Raw genomic sequence first — 9959 nt, forward strand, 5'->3', positions numbered from 1 at the left:
CCTGCCTCAGATACGCAGCTTTGAAAAGAGAGAGAGAGAGAGAGAGAGAGAGAGAGAGAGAGAGAGGGGGGGGGGGGGGCTTGCCTTGAAACAGAAAGAGGGAGGAATAGGTGGAGATCACATGCCCTCAATTAATCATAAAAAATAAAAAGTAGGCAAGTGGACCAATAAACGATTCACAAATAAAAATTTAACAAGGTGAATGATATTTAATCATTCATAAGGCCTGCCCGAGATTAGAAAAGCAAATAAAAGGAATCTACTTGAAATGGTATGGAGGAAGACTCTAGGAGATAAAGGGGAGAGAGGGAGGAGGGGAGGGGAGGGGAGGGGAGGGGGGGAGGGAGAAAAGGTGGAGATGGTGTCTAGAAAGACTTGAGGAGATAAATAAGGGGGGGGAGAGAGAGAGAGAGAGAGAAAATCAACCACTTTAAAGTCTCTATTCAAGTGGAGAAGCCCATAGGAAAAATGCACTTCCAAAAATTCTAAAAATGCTTAATTTCTACTTTGCCCAAATTGCATCCTTTCTAAGTTATCCTTGGCAGCCAAAAAAATCAGAATTTTTTGCCCATCTCCAAGAGGAACCTTCACCCAAACGCAAGTCAAAAAAACACACACTCTCTCATTGTAAAAAGGAGCAACCCCCCCCCCCCCCACACACACACCCTCACACCCTCCTGAGAAGCAGTTGGAAGCAACGCCGAATTCTTCTTCCCAATTCCACAAGCAAAACCCCTCCTGACCTCGCGATGCAGCATCAGCACAAAAATGCTTGCATAACTCTCCACCAGCCTTGGGCTTCCTTGCTCGTTTATGGAATCAAACGAGTCGAGGGACGTTCCTGGCCTGCTCCAATTCCAGGTTAGGTTTGGCTGCGCGGTGTCATTGGCATCTCAGGACATAACACTGGAATTTCAGGGTGAGCAATCAAATGCACTTTTTTGGATGTCATCTGAAACTTGGGGCTCTTTGTCAGTGCTGTCAGGGCGCCTGTGGATTCATGCTGCCGCTAAGGTCCCTGAAGCTGCTACTATCGAAGCTATGGAGAAATTCTATCGAGACATTTACGAAGTAGACGGAGTAACGGATATAAAATTTCCTGATCATTACCCTGTTTCCGTTCTCTTAGGTGCGCTCGTAGAGTTGTATCTGTTCTTTATTTTTCCAAAAAAGTTGTCTCTGTCCTTTATAGGCTTACCGTTTTCCCTAACTGATTTTAATGCTTCTTTCGATTTTAACGGGACTTTGTCTTGACCCAGGTTGTGTGAAAGTGGTGGGATGTGTCAAGCAAGAGGAGCTTGTGAGCTGGGAAGATCTTCCACAAGGAGTAGGTTTCGGTGCTAGATCCAAAATCAAGCTTCAATTTTGTCCTTTTCCTGTTTCTTATTCACTGGGCCTCTGAAAGTCACCTAGGTTCCATGGCCATAATTTTTATTTAAATTTGCATTCTGCGTACAGGTGCGATTGGAGGGTCAGACGGATTTTTGTTGGCTTTGCGAGGACCCACAGGTTTTCTCACCATCTTATTTGTTTTGCATATGGAGTATACATGGAGAAAAGGCTCCAGAAAATCATATTATTAATGAGACTTGTAAAACAATCAAGACATTGAAACCAAATTGAATGCCAGTTTTTTTTTTCTCCCCATAAAAAAGACTTCTATTGAGCAAGCTCAAAGCAGAAATACATCATGTTGTGCATGAGGAAACCCCCCTGAAATAGGGAACAGAAAACTCAAAACGAGTTGGAAAGAAACCAAGGTTGAGGTTGAAAGTGCCACCTCAACCCTGTTGTAGTCTTTAAGAAAAAGGGGGAACCTTCCATTCCCCTAGGAATATAACCCTCCTGGCTGAGGCTGCCCAGGAAGAACCCTACATGCTCGCCCAACTGGTCATCAGTGTGTGAACGGTGTCGGCCCAAATACTGGCCAGGGTGTGCGAGGGATGGACCTAAGATCCGTCTAAGGCCTTTGTGCATATAGCCCTCCAAATATGCCAAGTAGTGACGCTAGCCAGTATCTCCCAAGCTGTATCCTCATCAACATGTACTGGTCTATAGCAGGAGATAGGCACATCCTCAAGAGAGCAAGTCTCGACTAGGTGATGTCGAATCGATATGGCCCAAGAAGCATCCTGCCACTCATAGAAGATTTTAGGCCCTGATAGGGAGAGCCAAGCCACAAAAGTACTGAGGACCTTGGCAATTCCCATCCAAATGGCTCTCGCATGCATGCAGTCCCACATACAATGATGAATCAACTCATCAGCAGACGAGCACCTAGGACAAGTGGGGTCTGCCCCAAATCTAGACCTCCACCTGCTCACTGCAATCCCTCCATGAATAGAAAGCCAAAAAAATAGAGTGACCTTTCTATTTCTTTGGGATCTCCAAAGCCTCCACCAGAAGACCCTCTGCAAATTAGCAGAAACCTGATAACTCTCCCAATGAGGGGCCCTAGAAGGTCTCCAACCTCTACAATTGATTTGGAACTTCTTGGCATTACTGACCATGTAAGCAAAAAAAGGAAGGCTCTTCTCTTAGTTCCTTGCAACAATGCATTCCTACTCTCCTGGTCCCACTGAAGAAACTTTATCGGCAATCCTCAAAAGAGCCACAACCTCCAAGAACCTGAAAGAGAGAGACGAGGGCTCGGATCAATATGCCATGCAGAGTCCTTGCCCTGATCCAAAAAGCCTGTGATCATAACAGGCTGAAAAAAAGAACATAATCTGAAGAAATAACCAGCTTGCCACCTGCCTCTACATAAAAAACCAAGGCATCCTCGTGTGCTCCCAAAAAAGCTATAACGTGGAGAGGAATGCATGTCCTCGAGAATGTTAGAAGGAGGCAAACCTTTGCATGGGCAATAGTAGATGGTTAGATGTAAACTACTCGGTGCTTTCTATCAATTCAGATGACGGATTTTGCAGAGGCGTTTGAATGAAATGATTGCGATATACTTGAACTTTAGAGTTTGCAATTAAGTTGGAATTAAGACTTATACAGCTTAAACACAAAGTGACATCATTGGAAATTGCAATATGATTGAGGGGCCAAGACGCCCCCCCCCCCTTATCCAGGCTCACTTTATCTTGAAAATGGAGATACAAGACCAAGGTGCAATGCACCTTCCAAACTGATGAACTCAGTGAAAGCCTAGGACCTAGATACAAGACTCAAGAGCATATGTACAAGGTTGACAACAAAAAGGAGGACTCCAAGCTCAGGTTTCAACTCTTGGCTTGCCCAATCCACAAGGAAGAAGCCTGCAACAATCACCACTTACATCCAACATTAGAGGCAAGCACTAGTTTCTAGAAAGATAGTAGAAACAACATGAAATAGTGCTGTAAATGAGATAAACTTGACAATACAGGCTCCCTTCGTGACTTGACCCTTTTGTAGATGAAGTCCTTGATGCCTTTGAAGCTACCTTGGGTGAGGAGAGTGTGGAAAATGGGGTTGGAATGAGAACAGCTTAGAAAAACAGCCTGTAGGCTAGAGAGAGAAAGCCTTTATGGAGTGATAGCTGTAGAGAGAGAGTGCCAATGTTGATTCCAAAGGAGGGGATGTAAGAGAGGAGCTGCTGCTGTTTCAGAGGTGCACAGAAAGGCAGATTTCTGCAAGGGGAATGGGTTGGAACAGTAGAGAGAGAAATCCTGCAGTAGAGAGAGAGAGACTGCAGCAGGAGAGAGAAAGGGGCTGTGGCTGCTCCAGGCTAGGAGAAGGAGAGAGGATGCTGCTGCTGTTCCAGAAGAGCTGAGAGGGGGCAGATTTCTGGAGAGGAGGGGCTGGAACTGTAGAGAGAGAATGTGCTGTTGTAGAGAGAGAAAGTGCTGCTGAGGTGAGAGAATGGCCTGGGGAGAAGCTGGCTGCACCCAAGGAGCAGGAGAGGTTCTGCTGCATCAACCAAAAGGAGGGAGAAGAAAAGTGACGAATTTTTCATGTAGGGAATGAAGGGGAGAGGTCTTCTTTTATAGGCTCAGCCCCCCCCTCCCCCAGGCTTAGAGTGGAAGGTGGACACTTGTCCCAGATTTTTGGTGGGCTGCAGTCCCAAAGAGGACAGCCCACAACCTGCCCCAAATCTACCAGATTTAGGGCCAGACACTTGGCCTGCATGATCTGCCACTTGCCATGCATGCTGCCGTGGGACAGGTGGATTGACCTGCCGGCTCAAATTCCATGTGGCAGTCTGCCACGTGTCACTCCCAAAAACCCTAAAATTTTAAAGTTGTCAGAATTCAATTGTGATCGCACCCACGGGTTCCTAACAGCTTGGACTATCTATTGACGTACTCTAAGGTCATAATTGAGCCATACTGAGCTAATTTGTTTGTTGTCTTATCTTGTATCTCCATTATTCTTGGCATGCTGCGAGGCCCACACCCAAAGCTCAGGGAACATTCTCTTGAATGGTTCCTAGGTCAGTATGCAATCTGTGCATTTGATTGGTCCCATTTTTGGGTACTCAGGTGGGGTGTGGTTTCTAGATGTCCCTCTCAAAGAGAGGCCATCACTCTTGTGGGTCACTAATGCCCATAACCCCAAGCAAGGGGGTTCACCTTCAAATGCTAGACCTAGTTCCCATTGACCGTAACCGAACAGTAGGAAAACATTTCATTTCTTAATAAGCATACTATTGAAAAACAAAAAGAAATAGTACCAAGCAAGTGGATACATGTTGAAGCAGGATGACATTAGATAAGGTAAATGACAAGTGACACCATGCATGAATTTTGTTCAAAGTCACTATGGATTGGAGCTGATTTCGCTCAGTTGCATCTACAAACCATGCTTATATCACTGCTCATAGCTAAGGGAAGATGTAGAGAAGTGTCTTCGTTGTTGCTAATTACATCGTAAGCTTTCCTTGAGATGTAGTCTGTGAGATCCTCCAACAAGCCCCGTAGGGATGAGGAGGATCCCCGATGACATTTTCAAAGTTTTCTATCTACATGCAATAATAGTTATGCTTGGCTTTTAGTCTCGTCTTATTTCTCTGTCATTTTATGTGGTAGTATGAACTAGAATTCAACAAATGGTATTAGAGGAGGTCGTCTTATGGCATGAGGATTCCTTGTTTGCATGCTAGGTCTGTAGAACGAGAGTTTCATGCGCGATGGAGACCAAGTCGGAAGCTGTGAAGTTGGTGATGTTTATTGGCAACAACTTCCCTGCATGGCAACTGTTAGTGCGACTTTACCTCATGGAAAAAGTTTTGTGGCCAATTGTTTCAGGAACTTGTGAGAAGGATTCATATAATTTTGCAAAGTGGGAGATCCGCAATGAAAAAGCTCTCGGTATCATTGGGCGCAAGGTACAGCCAACATCTCGACTTAACCTCCAGTGTTGCTGACAATTGGATGGCAATAGAAATTTTGTTTGGTGCTCGTGTCAAAAACTTGAAGGTGATTTTGAAGCAAGCGTGCCCAAATCGACCTGGCATCCTAGGTATCTGACTGACACACCTCTGAATCCAAGTGAAATCCAAATCAGCCCCCCAATCTGGACTGTCATTGTAGCCTCAGCCACAAATAGGAAAAGAAAAGGGGCAAGAGGGCATCCCTGACGGACTGATCCTGTCTCCCCTAACCCCTCCTATGAGCACGTGACTTGTACAGGGTTGAGACCCCTTTGATCCAAGCATCTGAAAATCCAAAGTGATTAAGGGTGCCCTCCAAGAATTCCCAATCTACCCTATCATAGGCTTTTTCAAAGTCCTGCAGTAGAATTACGAGCTTTTGACCGCTCTGCATGGCCCACTAAGAAGCTTCCCAAAAGGAGAATATATTATAAAAAATGCTTCTACCATGAACAAACCCTGTCTGCGTATCATGAATAAAGATCGATGCAACTGCAGGCAGATTGCTTTCGCCAAGATTTTGTAACAAGTGCCCAATAGAGTGATGGGTCTCCACTGCGATACTAAATTTCTGCAACCCCCTTTTGGGATTAAATGCATGAGACCCTCCGTAAGTGAGCCAGGCGTCTCACCGGAGTCCCAAACGCCTTGCAGGGCTGAGGTGAGGCGATCCCCAATCATATCCCAAAAGGTCAAGAAAAAGGAGGGTGTAAGCCCATCTGAACCGGGGCATTTTCCCTTATGAAGGGCAAGAAGAGAAGTCGTGAATTCTAGGTTGGTAAAAGGTGCATCTAGAGAGTCTCATACCTGGACTCACCAACCTGGGGATACACTGCTGGCATCATCTACAACCACATTACCAGGATTTGCTGAAAGAAGGGAGGCATAAAAATCTGTAGCTATGCGCATGACGGCATCTGGGTATGACTGCTGCATAAAGGGTATCAAGAATACTAATGTTGGTAGAACGCCCTCTCAAATGTGGCTTGGAAACCATCAGAACTATTGGAAAGTGATCCGAAGTGGAAACCCCAGTAGCAATGCAAACTGATCCTCCTCTATCCAAGGCCCAATCATCAACATAAAATCGATCAATCCGTGCATGGATAGGCATCTGCGGCCTCTTGTTTGACCAAGAAAACATGAGTGACTGTGACTGAGTGTGAAAAGCATTGTTAAGCCAAACATCTCTGCCACTGAAACTGAAGAGGAAAGCATCTCACGTTGGCATCTCTAAAGAATGGATGCCGCCCACTCTACCCCCTTTTTAATCTAAGGGTACCTCCGACATGTTGAATTCCCTTCCTATGACCCATGAATCTGCAATGGGGGCCCAGGAGAGCAACTCCTTCCAAAAAAGTACACGATCCCCTCACGACGCCCAATCAAAAGAAGAAGCCACTGGGCTCTAGAGCGTGTCCCAGGTATAGAAAACGGGCATGGAGCACGGTGCTCGCAGCCTCTGAAGAGTCAAGTACAACCTGGAAAAAACCTCGTTCCAAGAGGTGAACATCTTTAAATTGAGGGGTGAGGTCTGGGGGAAGCGTCGCAAGCATCTAGTCTCTAGCTTGTGACCTGGAAGGGTGAGACCCATAGATGCGCGCGATCAAAGTGGTTGAGCATTCAAGCTCTACATCCTTCTTGAGCTGCTGCAACTCGTCTTTTGAAAATGTGATAGTTTTCGCGGCCGATGGAGGCAGAGAAGGATTGGCTAAGGGAGGATCCATCACCAATTGAGGTGAGAAGGCTGACTGGAACAAAACAAAGCTCCGTCCGTTCCAGAAAAGCTGCGGGAAGGAGAAAGGCGAAGAGGGGCAGGAAGGGAGAGAGGAGAAGGGGTCAGAGGAGGAAGCAGGCAGGAAGGGGGTAAAAGCAGGTTGAAAGGGCGGGGAAGGGTAGGAAGAGGGGAAGGGGGAATGAAGAGAGGTGAGTGGAGGCGGGCTGAGGGCGGGGGAGGAGGGGGGGAGAGGGGAAGAGGAAGAAAGGTGGGGGGAGGCGGGCTTAGGGTGCAGGAAGAGGGGGCTGGAGGGTAGGGGAGGGGGGCAGGTAGGCTGGCTGAGGGAGGGAGGGGGTAGGCGGAGAGGGAGGGGAAGGGAAGGGCTGAGGAGAGGGAGGGGGAGGGAAGGGCTGAGGGAGAGGGACAGGGACAGGGACAGGGACAGGGAGAGGAGAGGGCTGGGCTGAAGAGTAGAGAGGGGGAGGGAGCAGTGTGGAGCGGGGAGGGGGGGAGAGGGGAAGAGGAAGAAAGGTGGGGGGAGGCGGGCTTAGGGTGCAGGAAGAGGGGGCTGGAGGGTGGGGGAGGGGGGCAGGTAGGCTGGCTGAGGGAGGGAGGGGGTAGGCGGAGAGGGAGGGGAAGGGAAGGGCTGAGGAGAGGGAGGGGAAGGGAAGGGCTGAGGGAGAGGGAGAGGGAGAGGGACAGGGACAGGGAGAGGAGAGGGCTGGGCTGAAGAGTACAGAGGGGGAGGGAGCAGTGTGGAGCGGGGTGGAGCAGCAGCGATCAAGAAGAACGTTCAAAACCAATGCCAGAAATTAACGAGTTGTTCTTTGTTAATTAAGTCTTGTACCTGTTAAGAATCATCTCAACATGTTGTCCAAAACTTAGAAAGAAAGGTTAGACATTGAGTGCGTGATCATGTAAAATGTTATAGCTAGGTTCTTCCTGCAACATGAAGTCTTTTGTCAATGTCCGTAGCAAAACCCAACGGAAATTGATATAGATTCAAAATGTGGAGGCAAACAAAAGCTTGTATTACTACTGATCCCATACCTTGCATCTGTTATCCCAATAAAACTTATTTGCCAGCAGTAGTAACCCCTCACAATTTTGTGAACTAACAAAACGAAGACGCACAAAGAGCCCTGTTACAGAGGGTTGTGTGATTGCTATTGCCATGCATCCAATAAAATTTATTTGCCAGAAATAGTAACCCCTCACAGTTGTGTGGGCTAATGAAACAAAGCTGCACAAAGGCAGCCTCAGTTACTGAGGGTTTAGTGATTGGTATTGCCATGCATTCAGTATTTGTGACTTGCGAAGCTCTCTATGTTGCAAGTAGGATAAGAGTTTTCTTTTTGATTTCGTGCTAAACGAATAGGTTCATCTGTTTTGCAGAGATTGGTGGTGCCTTTTGAGATGCGAGGTTGGCAAGGGGTTTACAATCTTCCGAACAAGGTGGGCAGCAGGGTATTTAATCTGCTTCAAAATTGTCTGAGAGAGATGCGATTATAATCATTTTCCCCACTGAATGACAAGAACGGGGTGTTGAAGGATGGTGATAGAGCAAGGAGAAATTGCGTGGGAAAATGATGTAGGGGCAGAAAGGTATTCATCGACAGGGATTAATCTTTGCACTCACTTTATCTCCTACTTGCTTACAGGTTGCAGCTGATGCAATGAGGGCCCTAAGACCAGTTCAGGGCCCAGCTCCTGTGAAGTTCCCACTTCCTGACCCCTCAGACCCTTCCTCGTTGAGGCCTGGAGTCCTCTGTGCTGTGCTTAGTGAAAAAGCACAGAAAGTTTCAAATCTTGCAAACTCAGCTTCATTAAGTGCATCAATAGCAGATGCTCGGGCTGCAGCTAATCAGTTTAAAAGGAGGGAGCAGCAAGAAAGATCCATTCGATCTCCAACAAATGCAAAAGTTCCTTCAAATCCACCTGTTGAAAATAAATCTGGAAATTTTCAGTATGGAAAGACTGGGCAGGCTGAAAGACAGTATCTTCCAAGAACATTTCCATCCAAGCCTTCAGGAGTAGCAGCCAAAGATATAGGCAGCAGCTCAACAGTGCAAAATTCTGGAAGATAACAAAAAAGGGGTGTGGATTTAGCAAGATTGAGCATTCTGACACACAAGCTTACCTCGTGGGGGAGATTCATACTGGTTATGTACCATATATCATTGCTTCTTACAAGTTTGGAGGTTTTAAACTCTTGTTTTCCTCATGTGCATTTAATTTCAGATGAGAGCAGCGTCCAGCTTGGTAATTGATGGTTTGAAAGTAAATCAATATGATGTATGTACATATGTACATGCATATATATTGTATATGTTTTTTTTTTTTTGTGCAAAGAAAGGAACCTTCTATTAATGCTTGAAAGACTTCATACCAAATAGCAGCCCTGAAGGTGCTGACAATGGAAAGGCTGAAAGAAAAGAACCGACCTGTTCCAGAGAAACCCAACTCATTGCCTAGGGGATCTCTGGTACTGGGACTAACAGCCAAGTGGGGGGACTATACAATCAGCGAATCCCTCGCGTAGTGAAGATGTAGAAAACTCCTGCAGGCCAAGCCTTGCAAAATCGAGCACGCCTCTCGATAGTCGCTCTAGAGCCTAGAGTCCCATGCTCCCAGGTGGAGCGTAGAGTGTAAATGATATCCTATCAGATGGTGACCAGGATAGCCAAGCATGGAACTAATATCACTCACTTCCTGCCAGAAGTTATTCATCCCACTAGAGCATACCGGGGGTTAGTGTCACATGTGTCAATAATGCATCATATATCTTGAAAGGTATTGAGCAAGTTGCTCTTACTTCTATTTCTGGTGGTCTTGTCACTCTAGAGAATGTGTATAATGTTCCAGGCATTTGCAAGAATC

General features: G+C 46.5%; 1 protein-coding gene across 1 annotated transcript; it reads left to right on the forward strand.

Annotated features, from left to right (window-relative positions):
* The first annotated feature begins 616 nt into the window (after positions 1-616).
* On the forward strand, positions 617-9388 carry LOC147895806 (RNA-binding ASCH domain protein). The gene is made up of 6 exons (XM_087382563.1): positions 617-861; positions 977-1129; positions 1260-1327; positions 1459-1509; positions 8475-8534; positions 8741-9388. Exons 1-6 carry the CDS (start codon positions 750-752, stop codon positions 9164-9166), a joined length of 870 nt encoding a protein of 289 aa, XP_087238689.1. The 5' UTR covers positions 617-749; the 3' UTR covers positions 9167-9388.
* Positions 9389-9959: the final 571 nt, after the last annotated feature.

This window comes from Dipteris shenzhenensis, chromosome 12 (assembly GCF_047967505.1).
Source record: "Dipteris shenzhenensis isolate YYH24624 ecotype China chromosome 12, Dip_SZ_1.0, whole genome shotgun sequence".
NCBI lineage: Eukaryota > Viridiplantae > Streptophyta > Polypodiopsida > Gleicheniales > Dipteridaceae > Dipteris > Dipteris shenzhenensis.

What these genes read in the sequence shown, in the direction of transcription:
- LOC147895806 (XM_087382563.1), top strand. Translation starts at nt 750, where the DNA reads ATGCAGCATCAGCACAAAAATGCTTGCATAACTCTCCACCAGCCTTGG. An exon ending in CCCTGTTTCCGTTCTCTTAG is followed by an intron (nt 1,130 to 1,259) that starts GTGCGCTCGTAG and finishes GTCTTGACCCAG; the next exon opens with GTTGTGTGAAAGTGGTGGGA. An exon ending in GGCTTTGCGAGGACCCACAG is followed by an intron (nt 1,510 to 8,474) that starts GTTTTCTCACCA and finishes TCTGTTTTGCAG; the next exon opens with AGATTGGTGGTGCCTTTTGA.